At 39.4% G+C, this 16,288-nt stretch overlaps 3 protein-coding genes across 4 annotated transcripts; 2 read left to right on the top strand and 1 right to left on the bottom strand.

Moving 5' to 3' along the window:
* The first annotated feature begins 1,171 nt into the window (after positions 1 to 1,171).
* Positions 1,172 to 1,823, top strand: msgn1 (mesogenin 1). The gene has a single exon (XM_049590213.1). The coding sequence runs from the start codon at positions 1,199 to 1,201 to the stop codon at positions 1,634 to 1,636; it is 438 nt and encodes a 145-aa protein (XP_049446170.1). The 5' UTR covers positions 1,172 to 1,198; the 3' UTR covers positions 1,637 to 1,823.
* Positions 1,824 to 2,373: 550 nt separating this feature from the next.
* On the top strand, positions 2,374 to 13,932 carry si:ch211-51e12.7 (uncharacterized protein LOC336335 homolog). 2 transcript variants are annotated; one of them, XM_049590055.1, is made up of 6 exons: positions 2,374 to 2,551; positions 5,978 to 6,066; positions 6,283 to 6,432; positions 6,599 to 6,745; positions 7,015 to 7,140; positions 11,667 to 13,932. In XM_049590055.1, exons 2-6 carry the CDS (start codon positions 5,978 to 5,980, stop codon positions 11,749 to 11,751), a joined length of 597 nt encoding a protein of 198 aa, XP_049446012.1. In that variant the 5' UTR covers positions 2,374 to 2,551; the 3' UTR covers positions 11,752 to 13,932. The 2 variants fall into 2 exon arrangements, with proteins under 2 accessions (XP_049446012.1, XP_049446011.1); XM_049590054.1 differs by having other exon boundaries at positions 8,109 to 13,932.
* Positions 13,933 to 14,117: 185 nt separating this feature from the next.
* On the bottom strand, positions 14,118 to 16,284 carry mrps10 (mitochondrial ribosomal protein S10). Its single transcript, XM_049590053.1, has 7 exons — positions 16,184 to 16,284; positions 15,954 to 16,006; positions 15,338 to 15,407; positions 15,076 to 15,215; positions 14,858 to 14,966; positions 14,640 to 14,729; positions 14,118 to 14,532 (listed from the first exon to the last, which is right to left on the bottom strand). The coding sequence occupies exons 1-7, from the start codon at positions 16,253 to 16,255 to the stop codon at positions 14,440 to 14,442; spliced, it is 627 nt and encodes a 208-aa protein (XP_049446010.1). The 5' UTR covers positions 16,256 to 16,284; the 3' UTR covers positions 14,118 to 14,439.
* Between the last annotated feature and the right edge of the window lie 4 nt (positions 16,285 to 16,288).

The raw sequence follows: 16,288 nt of genomic DNA, 5'->3' as shown, positions 1-16,288 counted from the left end.
TTTGCTCCACCAATGTTTGCCTAACCTGTTCTTCTGATCCTGAAAGGAGTTGTTGATGTAAATCAGGGTGTAGAGGATGCGGATTTGCACAGTTTTTAGCATGTAATGCTATTTAACAGCACCACATGTGCTTATTTTCTCCCACTGCTGTTTGACAAGCTACATGTCACTTCACACAGCCGGTGAGAGAAGGCACTGCAGCTGAGGGACACAGAGGACGCTGAGGTTTTACAACCTGCCAGTGTTGGCCCCCTTGATCACGAGTGAGGCCTTACACACCTTTTTCAGACATGAAAGGTCTGGCAGGAGCTTGGTGACAGCTGCATCCTCTGCCCAAATAACAACTTCATCCTAGTGCTGGGTCTTAAACCTTAGTTTTCCTGAAGGATGTGCTGAAAATCCAACTGGTTGTCAGGATGATTCAGCTTGTTTTCCAGTGCAAATTAAGTTATCTTCTAAAGTAGCCTGAGTCTTGTGTAATTTTCTTGTCAGTTGTTAAGGATATTTACACTTGATGGAAACTGGAAAAACTACATTGGAAACAAGTAGCGTGGCTCCAGGTGGCAAGTAGCAAAATGTGTATGCATTTAAAGGTGAAACTTGATTTTAGTACAAAGAACCTTTCATTGTTTAATAGGGGCATTTCCAGACAGCACAATGATTGTTGCTCATTCTGAACCTTTAGTTGCTGTCATAGATTTTTAATCACTTTATGTCTGTGAGACTCTACTCTTAATAAGTTAAAAATAGTATTGTTTTTTAACCATATAAAGTCCAGACTGAAGACACACGTAGGCCTGACTTGCCAGAGAGGTGTGAAGCTCTCAGGTGACACAGCATCCTCCCATTCCTTCATTAGACAGATCACATCAAACTGATAATTGTCGTCGTGCAGACTTTAAAGAGTGATTTCCCACAAAAGGAATCTAATTATTTTTCTTTCTATCACATTATCCGTCTATTTAGCCTTATTCTCACCCCAGTGATAACGAACGACGTCCTTCGGGAAGGTCGCATTTTGGCACTTGAGGATTTCTTTGAACTTTTTTTCGCCTTAGCTGTGAACCCATAAACCTCCGGAGATCTGCTTCTGTATAAAAACGCTTTGGCAAAATCGCCTCCACAGAAAAGCCTGTCATCCACCCCTGATGTCATCCCTCGCTGCGTGACCGTCTGGAAGTGTCGGGATATTTCCAACATGGACATGCAGGTTGTCACGGCTAAAATACTGTCTGAGTGGAAGAGCCATGAGAGCAGTTTTGGAGAAGACCTGGACTCGCTTCAGTCCACCTCACCGGAGTCCTCTTCCCTTGACTCCATGTGCTCCTCGCCGGAGATGTGCTACTCCAGCGGGCATCATGAGATGAAGGACTTGTCTTTTGGCTTCACAGGACGCAGGGAGACTCCAACATCAGCGCAGAGGCTGAGCAAGCCCAAGATGTCCACGAAAAGACGCATGAAGGCCAGCGAGAGGGAGAAGATGCGGATGAGGAGCCTTGCAGAGGCTCTGCACCAGCTCCGTGACTACCTGCCGCCGGACTACAGCAAGAGGAGCCAGCCCCTGACCAAGATACAAACCCTCAAATACACTATTGAATACATCAACAAACTTTCAGACATTCTGAACCGTGCGTAACGGACACCGATTGACCTTGTGAGGGTTCCTCACATCTGGACATACATTCAGTGGAGCTGGTTCTAAATATTTGATAAGGAACATCTTTTAACATAACTTAATCATCTCATTTAATATTTCTCCTGTTTGCCCTACTCTTGGTGTATATATTGATTAGCGGGCACTTGGCAATTACTTTGTATATGAGGCTGCCTTTGATGGAGTTATGAATTTAATGTTTGCTGTTGATATTTGCTATCTCGATACAGCTTTACTGATGAAAAAATCTCTCCTATATTCCTGTTTGTGTTAATAGAGAAATTAGAGAAACTTCATGTTGGTTGCATTGTGTTTCTGGTGTATTTTAGAGTTTAAATAGCTGCATGAAATTATAAAGTTTGGTTGTGTGTAAAAGCCATTAAATAATTTGTTCTGTTGTTTTTTAAGTGGCCTAATTCTTCGTCTAATTTATCCCAAATGTACAGTATATCAGGCTTCTTTACATGTTTACACAGTAAACAAACGGGTTATATACACAAACACACTAAAACATCTACAATAAATCGATGTGTATTGAACTTGTAGCCCAGTTATTTACCGTCTTCAGGATGAGCAGGACAATTAGAACGCGCGTCAGCCCACTCCTCCAATCAGAATGCAGAACTACATAAGGGTAAACTGAATGACAGCAACAAGTAGCCAATCAGATACCAGCATTCCTCCCGGTGGGCGTTACTCCTCATAATGTGTTCCTCACAAAGAAATCCAAACCTGGATGTAGTCTAGTCTGACGAAGCCGCCATTTCAAAACGCAAAGGAGCGACAGAGGCTGTAGGAGATTTTGTATATTTTTTATTTTTCTAATATATTTTTACTAGCACGTAGGAAAATTGCATTACTTTTTTTGAATCTACCTCGCCTGCATCACCAGCTGAAGTAAGTGGCTTCTCTCTTTCGGCAAAGCGTTTGAAAACCACAGGAACGCCCCTTTTATATATGACTAGTTAACATTTAAGTACACTTATGTTAGGCTTGTTTATTTATTATTTTTTTAGTTAGGAAAATGGCTGTCCAAACGTTAAATTCCTACCCGAAGACTATTTTTAAAAAGCAACTGTTTTTGGTTCAATGTGCTGTTTGTCAGGTCGGCTCTGCGATGTTTATTCCAGGAATTAGACGAGGCCTTCCCAGCCCTTTGTATTACAATTTAGCCGGCTGTGCCCCACATTAGCTCCTGTGTGCTAAACAGAGTTAAGAGGTGTTATTAGAGGCTTTATGTGTATTTGTTGCATAGGGCCTCTTTGATGGTCCTAGCTTAATATTTAACAGCTCACACAGCTCCAACCGCCTTTGTGGATCAGGATAGAAATGTTTCCATGACGCTCGACGTGCCTGTGGCTCTGCAGGCTTATTTACTTTAAAATAACACTACGACAATGTGTGTTTGTGACAGATCTCCTTTTTCTTTGAAGTTTCATTGTTATAGGCATTAGAGATAGTGCATCCCAAGCAATAAAACTGTCCCACAAGTATTTATCTGTCTGTCTAGATATCTGTGTAAAAGATATATACATATAATTAAGGATGAATATGAAGGGAGAGTCTACTCTCATTCATCTAAATGTCATGCACAAAATATCTGAAACACCACCTCCGAAGTGACCATCACAAAAACTGATCAGTTTAACCTCATTGCAGGATTAATTAAAGAGCTCCTGATTTAGACGGCATTACTTACAGCTAGGTCTTATCTTTCTAAAGTGTCTCTCTCTCTCTCTCTCTCTCTCTCTCTCTCTCTCTCCATGTATATATATACATGGATAACAAATGATAAAAAATCCTCAGTGTTTTTTAGACTTTTTGCTGAAAAGACCACGATGAAGGACAATTGTTCCTGCAGGGGGAGTATGAAATAGTACTCTCATGGTGACCTCATCATACCTGAAACCATCTGCAATATTGTTTATAAAAATATTGTTCCTACTATGACTAAACAGTTGTGCTAATGGTGACTGCATCTTTAGATGGCTTATCTTACAATGTGGTTCTGTTAAAAACTGTATTTGGCTAATGTGTTGACCTCTTAAAGGTATAGGATTTAGTGGCATCTAGCAGACTGCAGCCAGGTGAAACGTCTCCCATGTGCCAAATGTGAACTCATGGTTAGGATTCCTTCAGTGTTCCTTGTTCAGGAGATTTTTACTGGGAGCCAAAATATATGCAGAGGTCTCTTCCTTAAAAACAAATGGACTAGGTGAATAAAACCAGTACAAACACTGAATAAAACTGTTTAACATTGAAAAGGCAGAGTTTTTTCCAGTGTGCTCGTGGCAGAGACCTACTGTAGAAAACATGCAACATGGCGATCTCTGTGGATGAGGACCTACTCCCCATGTAGATATAAAAGGGCCAATTTTAAGATAATCAAAATAACCCCCACCACATTTCTTATATTCAGGTGATAATACAGTAAAGAAACATGCATTATATTCCAATGGTTGGGTCCTCAACCAAAGTGTCAGACACATACAAAGAAAAACAAGTTACAGGTGCCTTTTTCAGGTTTTAGTCTTCTGGGGCAGTTAATCCTTGAGGGCAGATTTTGAAAGTCACTCCACAAATGCAAATTCCTCAAGTATGTCAAGTGGTAGTTTCATGCTTAACACCCACGCCCCCCCCTTCCCTTACCTTTCCCCTGTATCATAAAAGTCTACTCTCCACAGTCCCCTCGTCTAGCAGTGTCACAGATGTTTCATTTTACAGTAGTGATCCAGGCTTTGGGACTATTAATAATTTTCCCGCTATCAGCTTTGACTTCAGTTGTCCCTGCCTAACATTCAAACTTGTCACCTGCTTTAGTGTGAGGCATGCACAGTCTGTCACACCCAGTGATGGAGCTATGCAATGAATGCATCACTGAGGTTTCATGTTTCCGAGATCTGCTGAGTGACATTTTAACAGCCTTGTGTCACATTGTGGAAGCACATACCTATATGTCAGTATTATTATCAATTAGGCCATAATTAATCATTTACTATAATTGTCTCATAAAACCTTAAACATGAATAAATAAGAGATATACCTTTTTAAATGGGAACAATGCTCCCATTTCTTTACATCATGCTTGATTACCTAATAGCTGCAGGGAACTTACAAATTATTTCTGCTTCAATTTATTTTTAAAATAGTAAAATGCCCTATTTTTCCTTTCTGCAGAGACTGAATAATTTATTTTGCATGTGAAAGCAAAATGCATTTTTCCATATGGAAAACTTTTTTCCCTCTGCAATATTTTTATCAAATTTTAAACACCTTCTCAAAACACAGAAGCAACTGTGTTTTCATCCAGAAGAATTTCAGTAGCACATAGATTATTGTCCAACAACAAAACAATGTCTTCCCTTACATGTTAGACATGTTACAGATAACAAAATGCAAACAACTGCAGAGGACCACTACATTCATGTCTCGCCCGCCACATTCATGACCTTACTTACATCAATATTCTCCTTGTATTGTAGAAAAGGACCCCCAATAATGTCAAAGAATGATTATTTCCCTCTAAAAATGTTTGTAATCTTTTCCAGAGGTAGAGTTACAATTAACTTTTTAATCCAATTAATGAACTTTGAGAGAGTGAGATGACTGTTTTTGCGAGCACCGGACAGAGAATTAAAGCAGCAGTATCTTTCTTGGACGTAAGATGTTTGTCAGGATGTAAACCTAGAACAAAAAACTTTGGGTCAAGCGTTAATTGTGTGCCCAATGTATTCTCCAGAGCTTGTTTAATCTCCCGCCAGAACTCTTCTGCTTTGTCGCATTCGCAAACATAATGAAAATAGGTCCCTTTCTCCTGTCCGCACTGAACACACAGGTCTGGGATAGCGTTGTTATACTTGTGTCACACAATCCTCATCAGCCAGTTATGTTGCAGCAATCTGAGTATTAACAGTTTGTGTTTGTGCTTCAGCACATGCTGCTTCCCAGTCCTCTGAGTGGAGATCTCCAGGCATTCAATTTTAATATAGAGGATTTAGAGGATCCTTCAAATAAAAGCTTATATAATCTGGAGATAAAATCCTTTCCAAATCAAACATTTTGCATTTCTGTTTCCAAAATAAACAGTGGGGGAACAGACAAACACTGATTTTGAGATAATCTAATAATCTATTTAAAGAAATGTTCATGTGGGATATCATACTTGGCAACTGACTCTTCAAATGACATTTAAGTATATAGAAGTCCTTTTCATGTCAAGGCAGGTGTTGTATATGTTTTGTATGCGTTGTTTGTATTTATTAAATGCTAATGTTAGACAAGTGACAGTGTACTGCATATTAATATTGACCTGCATCATTTCAGATGGATGCAGACACAGAAGAAAAGGTGACAGAAACTTCAAAAATTTCCAAGGATGAATCTCAGAAACCCTTAACGGACAACAAATTTAGGTCAGTTTTACAGCCTGATAATGTATTTATGGATATATAATGATTTTAAACCACATGTAAAGGAAAGGCAAGGGCTACTTATCCCTTGAGTGACTTCTAAACAGGTGGTGCCAGTGTTGGGTGTTTTTCCTGTTTCATCGTTATGTTATTTTTTTTGTATGAAGCTTGGACTCGTTGCTTGGTGGCAGTTTCCTCAAATTTTTGTTCTCTCCTCAGGGGTCGTGGATTTAAAAGCCGTGGTCGAGGGGGTCGGATGAGTCGAGGCAGCATGCGTGGTGGGCGGGGCATGATAAAAGGGTTTGGTCCACCTGGATATGGGAGGGGTCGAGGGAAAGATGGAGCCATTAATGGATTTGCACCCATGAGGTACGGATATTTAAATACAAATGAAAAAATGTAAAAAGTTTTGCTTTTTTTAATTGGGTAGTATGCAAACAAGTATAGTGTGTTTTTTTTAAACCATCTTTGATATGTGCTGTATTTAATATTAATTTTGGGGGGTTAAATTTCACTTATTGCGCTTCCCTTGCAGAGGAATGAGGAGGATGCGACCTTACCCAGACCTACGAGGTCATCGAGGTAGAGGTGGACCAATGGGCATGGGCATGGGCCCTCCTCCTCCCCCTCCTCCCCCACCACCTCCCATGCACCTCAGAGGCCCCTACCCACCCATGCCAAGGTAACGATCTCTCACACACAATCATATGCACAGACAACCATGGCAGCCTGGATACAGTTTGTCTGAGATTTAAGAATGATCCTTCCTGAGTTTAAAGCTTTTGTTTGTCCCAAAAAGACGTCACTAGCTTCCAGTTGGTAGATGTGTGTTGTCATTCAACTGCTTTGCATCAACACTGGCTCCTGTGTTTCACTGCAAAAGGTTTCCTCTCCTGAAAGTGCACATAGAAGTGTGTGTTGTATCGTTGTTACGCTTGTCTCTTTGTGCAGGCATGGACCCCCGCCACCCCCTCCTCCAGGTCATCCTGGTTTCAGAGGGCGTCCACCACACCCTCGAGGCCGTGGCATGTTGCCCCCTGGACCTCCACGTCACTTCCACCCCCGCGGCCCAAGAGGGTAAGAGCTGTTTGAATACTAATATCACGCCTGAGCTTTGCAAGTCACAATTCTCAGCACTTTCCTTGCACGCTTTTAAGATTTCTAAATAGATTTAAAGGTCCAGTGTGTAGGATTTAGGGGCATCTATTGGCAGAAATTGAATATGATATTCATAGATATGTTTTCTTTAGTGTGTAATCACCTGAAAATTAGAACCATTGGTTTTTTGTTACCTTAAAGTGAGCTGTGTGCATCTTATGAGGCGGCTCCTCTTCCAAGGAGTCCACCATGTTGTTTCTACAGTAGCCCAAAACGAACAAACCCAACACTGGCACTAGAAAGGGCCATTTGTGTTTTCACGTTGGTTACCATGGCCTCCTACTCACTTGGCACAAGGTAGAAGTTTCAGTTGGTTGCAGTCTGTAGCTTCACTGCTCGATGCCACCAAATCCTACACACCCGACTTTTGAAATACATCTAATGAGTATTTGAGATGTGCTTACACCAGCTATATTCCTTAAATTCTGATGCAAACATGCAGTAAACTGAGAGTTGTGACACAATGCACAGTCCTTTCTGTCCCTTTGCTCTTAAGCCTCACTGTAGCTTAATTTCTTTTACTTTTAACTTGTCCTCGAATTACCACATTTCTTTCTTAGTTTGTTTATCAAATATAATAAATAGTATAACTTTTTGCCACAATTATTAGTCTTATTACAACAAATGCTGAGCCAAAGAATGATAACTTAGCTTGTGCATAAAAAGTATTCTCACTGCTCAATGACTTGAAGCCAGACTCTTAAATAGTGCATGGAAAAATACAACTGAATAAGACATTACAATGTATTGTGCCTTTCAAAGTTAGACAGTAACTGAGAGGGGATGACACCCCTTACTGGGTTAGTTCAGATGGCTGCTCTTATCAGAGTGCGCCCCCTATTGGCCAAAGCCAAGAATCCAATGTGTGATTTTATCCTTTTACACAGCTACCACAATGGACCGGTCTCTCCTCCGCCTCACCCCCCACCTGGCAGAGGCCAGAGGTGGCCAGGGCCCCCTGGTGGCCGACGCTTTTAACACAGCCTGCCCTAAAACCAATAACCAAACACTTTGTTAATGTAGAAGGGGCCTAAAGTGGTGCAGTAAATGAAACGCCCCTCAAATATGTGTTACACAAAGTCTCTGAGTATCTTTATGACATACTCTGTGGCCAAATGTGTGGTTATTGATATTGTCTACTGGCAAAGAGATAATGTGAAAATGACTAATGAGAACATAAGATGCCTCGCAACTTTAACAATGTAAAGGCATTCTGTTATCTATGTTACAGAAATACTGTTGGTACTGTAGGAACTATTTGACATTGTTGAGAAAAAGATGTTTAAAAACAAGTTTGAAAGCGCTGTTTTCAAATGGAGGAAAATTCTTGTAAAAGTTTATTAAATGTTCTGTGGTTCTTGTTACAGTCACCCTGTGAGCCTTAAGAGTCTTTTCCTGATCCGTAATAAAAAAAAAATAAAAAATGGGTGACAGTGTATATTTGAAGGTGGGGAAAGATGGGTGACAAATTAATGAAAGAGTGCACAGCAGCCCTCGAGCACCACTGTTAACTAGCTTAGTACACCTTGGACCTCTCTAACCTTTCCTTTTGTTACATGGAAATAGTTATGTATTATAACTTCACCACGCAGTGCAGTAAATATTGTTTAACACACATTTTTTCAAGTGAAAAGACAATGCTCTAATTGTCAAGTATTCATGAGTATTTAATTTTATATTTTATATCGTTAATGTGCAGCTATTGCTGTTTGGAACATTCATGTTTGTCTTCAGCAATCTATTGTAATGGAAAAGGCATTATAAATGATAGTATATGGAAATATATATCTAGTAGATTTTATAAATGAAAGCAAATTTCAGTAGTATTTGCTTCAGTTAAGGATAAGAAGTTCTTTACTGTGTTTAGTTTTCTGAAGTGTTATAAAACTCTATTCACTGTAATTAACATAACTTTTGTGAACTTGTGATGTGTTTGATGAAAACAGTCAAGACTTATGACATAGCCGTGGAGAAAAAAATAAAACTAAAAATAAACTCAACTTCTCTTTTTTTGTTTATTCACAAACAAGTCTGAGAGTTGTCATTATAATTTACATCATATCTGTAATATATGGAAAAATGGATTGTAATGTCAGTTTAATATTGTCCACAGTGGCACAGTAACAGTGTTATATATTTGTAAGTGAATATTTGATACATGTAAAGACCACTGTACTAATGCACATCTTTATATACATATATATATTTTTTTTTTGGAGGACCAAGAGCCCTTAATGAATGTAATATTCAGCGTGCTGAGGGCTGAAACTTTCTACAGATAAGAAAATGCTTGGAAAAGTAATCATGAATTGCACTTTTTGTAACTTGAAAGATGAACTTCACTCACTCAAGTGCATTTTATGTTACCATGTAAATTTGACTGGAGGATTCAGAACCGCTCCACTTGAAAAGCGTTGAAACTAAACATCAAGCCACAATTCAAATTCAGTGGTAGCATGTCTAAAAGGAGGACATCATCTGCAAAGGATACACACTCTGATATGACCAAGGACTTTCATATTTTCATGCTGCGCAGTAATTTCAATTTGACATCAAAGGTGACAAAGGGATTTGGAGAATCTACAATTATGTTTATGTATGTGTTCTTCTGTGTTTATAATTCTTATAATTTAATATTTTTATATAATTTCTCCTATACTCCTGTAAATTTTTAATCGATATAAAAATAAAAGTTGCCATGCATGTATGTATGTGCATATGAAGTTGCTGTACCCTTTACAGAAAAGAATAGCAAGATTATTTAATGAATGATTTATTCCAGAATCAATGGTACACAGACACCATCTCATGGAACATTCAATAAAGTTGAAACCAATTTTAGAAGCAAGCATTTTAGCACCTCAGGTTTTGCAAGTTCTGTGTATGCATGTAGTTTATGGAATCAAATAACTGACATAAATATTTGAATATAAACCTCCAATGAATAGTTCATTTTGAAATTTAAACACCATCGATTTCATAGCATTGAAATATTTTACCTTAAAAACCATGTTTCTGAATTTATTTGTTTTGAATTCACCTCTGAAATTAAAATGTCTTTCTTTGCATTATCAGAAGCTGAATTGGATTTTTTTTTCCAGTGTTCACAAATTAAGAGCCAAACATGTCAGTTTCAGTATTTAAAATTTCAACTGGTCAAATTCAGATCTAAAAATTCAGGTTGAAGAAATGCAAATAAAACAACATTAAAATTTGACTGGTCAAAACATTCAGGCTCGATTGCCTATCCTATCCTGAGTAGCCAGGATGTTAATATGTGCATTTTTTTTTCAACTTGCATTTTTAGATGTCAATTTGTGAATGTTGGAAAAAAAATTCAAATTCAAGTTTTGAGATGGAAAATCACAAAAGAGGAGAATTCAGAACAAAAATGTTTAGACACATGGTTTTCATGGTAAAATATTTCAAGAAAATCCTTATGAGACCTAAACTTTTGTTTGGTATACAGTTTTAATTTCTTCTAGCCAATTGGGATCAGTAGGACCTGAAAAGTATAAAAAAAAATGAACATTTTAAAATTAACACTTTAAAGTCCCAATGTCCTCAAATGAGTACTTCCTAATTATCAGCAGTGTCTTAGCTTGTTACTGTTGCTAAAATTGGTAAAATTTGTTGCCATATCAAACTACAAACATTATTAATCATAAATAAAGAAGTTTCAACCATAAGATGTGATCGGGTTTTGGACCTTGTCCTTTTTTGTGTCAGGATCAGCTGCAGTCTGACTTGGCAGAGATGGCTGCCATCTTGTTTTTACATGGATTAGTGTATTGTGGTCTTACTAACACTAGATGGCACAAATAAGTGTCCACAAATGAGGACATCAGGTCTAAGTCAAGTAGAATGAAGTATAAGGTCAAGTAAACCCAAAATGTGATGTCCTCATATGAGGACACAGGGTCTCAGGAGGATATGATATCAGTGGTGTTAAAAATTCTCAATTAAGTTTTAAGTGGAAGCTGAAATTCAAATACTTGAGTTTCTTATTTTCTTCCTATAGAAGCCCTTTTTCCATAATGTGGTGCTAATTTAGGTACTGACGTCATAAAGATGTAACAAAGCCCTGCTGTAATGCCAGAGCACCTTCATATGAAGAGGCATTTATCATTAATACTGTATAATGTATTTACTGCTGGCACAAACGAGGATTTCTGCATTATTTCTGGATGAAAGAGCATTTTATTGTCTGAGCCACTCAGGCACTGCAGAGTACCTCAAGAGGTATTCATCTCAGCTAGCCTGTTTCATAAATTAGCCCCGACAGGTGTTGCACTCTCCTCCTCCTCCTCCTCCTCCTCTGTCTGCCCTTTCCCCATCTCTTCAGCACTTTCAGTACATTTTGCTGCCTCTTCAGTCTCTGCAGTCCCTTCTTGTTTCTCCCTTTGGTTTGAGTATAACAGCCTGACTGTTGTTGTCTCCTGAAGGGGGGCACACAGTACAGTTAACCTCCCGGGCCCCAGGAACCCAGGCCCTCCCTCACATCTCTCCCCTCCTTCACCAGCGGCGTGACACCTGAGGTCCGGCACTTCACTTGAAAAGGTGAGCCTCCTCTTGTGTCTTAACAACTAAACCCCTCCTTCTCTGATGCCTGGAGATTCTCTCTTTCAGGATGGAAGCTGAAACTACGACGGGGTCGTACCAAACTCGGTGAGACACAGAGGAATATGAATAGTTGTAGTAATATAGAAGTGGGGCTGCACAGTATTAGGAAAACGTGATTTGCAAACCCAAACAGAATTTATTTTGCTTGATTTACATGGAACTAAGTCTGCACTGTGAAGTCTTGACAAGAACAGACCGTAAGTACACCTTGTTGTACAGTGATCCTGCAGGAATACGTAGGAAAAGACTGATCTATAAATAAGTTGTATTGCACTAACAACTGGCATGAACCAGTTTTGACATGTCCAGGCAGGGAAACCACAGGTGTAATTAATAGAATTAGCTGCATATGTGTCCGAGTCCTGGTATGGACCTTTTTCACAGCAGACATTTTGACTTGTCATAGTAGGAAAAGCACAGGTAAAACTGATCACATTAATGATGGCTCAGTTCCATTAGGTGTCCTAGTGAGCTTGAGTGAGCCAGGGCCTTTCCTTTAGTGGAACCCAGCTATCATTAATGTTATTGAATACACCTGTGCTTTTCCTACTATGACATGTCAGAATGTCTGCCATGACAAAGGTCTGTTGTGCATGCTGGCACACTGTTATGCTCATGGCTTACTTAGACGGTCTCCCTTAAGTAGAACGGAGCCAGGAGGAAACTCCACCTCTCCTAAAGTCCCTCCCAGCTGATAAAATTCTAAAAGATATTAAACAACCCGGAGGCATCTTGTCCTGGCCTGGTAAGAACATCCTGATGACGTGAGCTCAACATTCTGTTTTGCTCTCTGTATCAGTCTGGACTTTCTGCTGCCCCAAACACTTTCACTCACCTTGACAGATAAACTCCTTAAGCCAATTAGCCTAACACAACACTGGAGAACATCTTCATCACCAAGAGAGTCAGCTGATAAATCAAGCTTTTGCCAAGTCTAGTCAGAAGAACGGCGAAAACATCTTTTCCTTCAAGAAACTCTGAGGGTGAATACTTTTGCTCTTGTATAATTGTTGTTATTGACTGTTTCTTCTTCACTGTCTGCAAGTTGTGGCCTGCATTTTACACCATCAACTACAATGCAGTCTCTGATTGGCTGGTTGTCTACTCTATAAGATATCCAATTGCCCCCAGTTTCCATTTCTGGAAAGGGTTAAGGGCGACACCAAGTCCAGACTGATACAGAGGGTGAAACACAATGTTGAGCTCATGTCACTAGGATGGTATTATCAGGCTAATTCTGTCCTTTATATATATATATATATATATCAGAATTTTGGCCTTTGCAGACAGTAAACCCCTAAACACTAACACCAATGTGAGCAGGACCTGAGATGTACTTTTGAAGATAGTGAAGTCAGTATTTAAGGAAGCACTGTCATTCTTAAGTAACAGATGCCATAAACATTTCAGTTTAAAATTGTCCACAGAACCTATTTTACCCCAGAAAGCCTTGTAATAATTTTGTCAATTGGAAAAAAAAACATTCGGGGGGATTTATTTGCATAAAAGAGGACCACAAAGAAAAGATGAATTTCTGTGGTAAGGTTTTCAAACCTGTAGTATCCAAACAATCAGGAGGAAGTGTACTCATGTCAGATTTAGAATTTTGGTAAAGTAATTTCAGTCAAAGTAAGGTGGTATAAATATCTAATATGGACCCATCATAGCTGCATGGTCAACAGGCACAGATCATTACTGAAGAGACTATTTAATTGATGTGAGGCCAGGTATGACCCAACCAACATCTATAATTAGGGTCCCTGCAGCCATGACCTGTGTCAGATCTGTCCAAAAAATGGAAAAATGATTCTACTAATGTGATTTATGTTGTATAGCTGTAATTTCTCTGCTGCAAAAACAATCAAAGCTTCTGACCAGTTTCTTTTACAGAGGTCACAGACTTTACTACGATGATAAATGCGAGGCCTTTTACCAGAAAACCTCCTTAAAATGACAGGAAGTATTCGCCTTCAACCAAAGAATGAGTGCGCCATGGTGTTTTCACTGTTAAGCAGAGGATGAATGTTAAATTCAGTTTCTTCTTTTTCTATGTTTAGCGTTGGTTATGTTGGTTTACTAATAATAAAATAACTGCAAAAAAGAAAAGTCTTGTGTGCTGGTCTTGTGTCCTACAGAATTCATGTGCTCATCATACAGATTAACAACCCAATCCAATATCACTGCAGAGCCTACAGTTAAACAAAACATGGTAATATTAATGTATGAGGTATTATTAGTCACAATTTAAATAAATTACTGCTCAAAAAGATGAGTTAAAGTCAATAAATGCATAATTTATTTAGTGGGGGAAAAAAAATACAATTGATTTCACACAATTTTGCCACAGAAAAGACGATGAAACCACAACTTAAATTAAATGAAACTTTACATGTGGACGTAATGAATGCAAGTTGTGTAGCTGGTCCTCTTTCTGTGGTGTTCAAGTCTCTATAGACAATAATGTTGAAATCTATATGACAAGCAATTCACCAGTGCACAATCACATGTTCATACTGCAGGTCTTCCACATCTTCACATTTACCCAACATATTCACTGAGGTCTGAGACAACACATCCAAAATCTGCATCTGATGCTCATGACTGACTCGACTCGCTGGGCTTGTCACCAGTTGGTTGGTCGTCCCACATGGGTTCACTGATGTGATCTGGAATCTTCTCCATGGAGGTCTGATAACATCAATAAAAGGATCCATTCATTCAGGCTGTTTTAACGCACATTTAGATTGAGCAGGTGAGAGTGTTGCTGCTGCGCGACTGACTCTGCAGTAACTTACCTTTGCCACTTCCATGGCAACGCCTTCAGGGAGGTTCCTCTGGATGTATTCAAGGTACACCTGCGCTGTGGAGCCTGTTATATGAGACAGCTGCAGAAGAAGAGAAGACTCATGACCACATCATCAGAACCACTGTGAGGCTTAAAGGGAAACTTAGGCATTACATTATAGACTAATTGAATTAAGCAAACATAAAAAGCCATGTTCAGACATGCCACCTCAATGCAGCGGTAGTGTGTTCTCATCTCATACTGGACCCTGTGTTTTTTGAAGATATGGACTGACTTCAGGAGTGTAAACCTCTCCATGTCCTTTGGAAGTTCAGAACTGTGACAGAGGAGGGAAAGATCATCAAAATAATGTCAGTGAGAAGGATATACCATAATATATGACTGATGTCTGTCTTGTGCAACAGCTTAACTCTGTTAGTACTCACACTTTGCTGATGGTGATTCCCAGCTCTTTAGCTGCCATGGTGGCAAAAAACTCATAGCTGTCCAACACGGCGCTGTCATGACCTTTGACCAACACTGACACCTTCTGAAACAGTGCGTCAGGCTCTTCTGTGACACTGATCTGCAAGGACAAAAATGGAAACAGGAAACAAGATGCATGCATGTGAGCGGACGTCTCAGTTCAGATCATTTTAATCTTGAGCTGTTGAAAAACAAGTTGAATAAATTGTGCTGATGACTCACTTGTGAAGGTGTTGATAAAAACACTGTTGCAGTGTGTAAGAAAGCGCTGGATGCTAACGGGAGATGGGACCTGCAGGGACAGAGCAGCAAACAAATCACATGTACCTCATGTTCTCAAAATACCAAGGTTTTTTATTTTGCCTTTAAGCAATAGGATAGTATAAAGCGTCAAATGGGGAGAGAGAGGGGGATGACATGCAGCAAAGTTGATTTTTTTTTCCCCTTGGCAACAATCATGCTTTTGCCAAACGATTTACAGATTTTCAGACATTTTATCATCTCAGTGGCTTGAAAAATATTGCATGTAGCTGTCGTATATGGAGGTTAAAAAACCAAAACTCCATAGAAAAGCCTCCCCCTGGACCCCCCTAAGTTTGGGCTGAGCCCCATATGCTTATGACATCTGGCTCCGCTCCTGTTTACGACATGTGCAATGCTGCTTACACAATTTGTGACAACTTAAATCATTAAATAAGTGTTAATTATTTTACAGTTGTTAAGATAACTACAGCCTCGTTGATTTACTGCAGATAGCAGCTCCAAAGTGACATGTACTGGTATTTATTGTTAAAATACATAGACTTCAAACGAGCCCAGAGGAAAAACTGTAGCTTACCTGATTATGTTACATTTCCTGTGAGCTGAACAGGCGCCCAAAGCTCTTGGTCCCTGTAAATAAACTGACATTAGTGGACATGCAGAGAAAGACCTTTACCACCATGCTACAGCTGCTGTCGGTGACCACACTCGGGACACTACCCGACCAGTACGTCCACTGCCAAACTGTCCTGTTAGTTAAACGTTCACTAATGTTGTACAAAGATAAAAATATGTTAGTTACTGTACCAAATGTGAGACTCCACTGAGTATCCTTGCCAGAGAAAATACTTCTCGTCTGAGCGCCATGGGAGCAGCCATGTTTTACAGAAGGTGGGACAACAGGAAAACTAG

The sequence above is a fragment of the Epinephelus fuscoguttatus genome, linkage group LG11 (assembly GCF_011397635.1).
Source record: "Epinephelus fuscoguttatus linkage group LG11, E.fuscoguttatus.final_Chr_v1".
NCBI classification, from domain to species: Eukaryota; Metazoa; Chordata; class Actinopteri; order Perciformes; family Serranidae; genus Epinephelus; species Epinephelus fuscoguttatus.
Note: the sequence above shows the minus strand (reverse complement) of the source record. Positions and strands in the feature narration are given on the sequence as shown.

What these genes read in the sequence shown, in the direction of transcription:
- si:ch211-51e12.7 (XM_049590054.1), top strand. Translation starts at nt 5,978, where the DNA reads ATGGATGCAGACACAGAAGAAAAGGTGACAGAAACTTCAAAAATTTCC. An exon ending in TTAACGGACAACAAATTTAG is followed by an intron (nt 6,067 to 6,282) that starts GTCAGTTTTACA and finishes TTCTCTCCTCAG; the next exon opens with GGGTCGTGGATTTAAAAGCC. An exon ending in AATGGATTTGCACCCATGAG is followed by an intron (nt 6,433 to 6,598) that starts GTACGGATATTT and finishes CTTCCCTTGCAG; the next exon opens with AGGAATGAGGAGGATGCGAC.
- mrps10 (XM_049590053.1), bottom strand. Translation starts at nt 16,255, where the DNA reads ATGGCTGCTCCCATGGCGCTCAGACGAGAAGTATTTTCTCTGGCAAGG. An exon ending in GGAATCACCATCAGCAAAGT is followed by an intron (nt 14,967 to 15,075) that starts GTGAGTACTAAC and finishes CCTCTGTCACAG; the next exon opens with TTCTGAACTTCCAAAGGACA. An exon ending in TTGCCATGGAAGTGGCAAAG is followed by an intron (nt 14,533 to 14,639) that starts GTAAGTTACTGC and finishes TGATGTTATCAG; the next exon opens with ACCTCCATGGAGAAGATTCC.
- msgn1 (XM_049590213.1), top strand. Translation starts at nt 1,199, where the DNA reads ATGGACATGCAGGTTGTCACGGCTAAAATACTGTCTGAGTGGAAGAGC.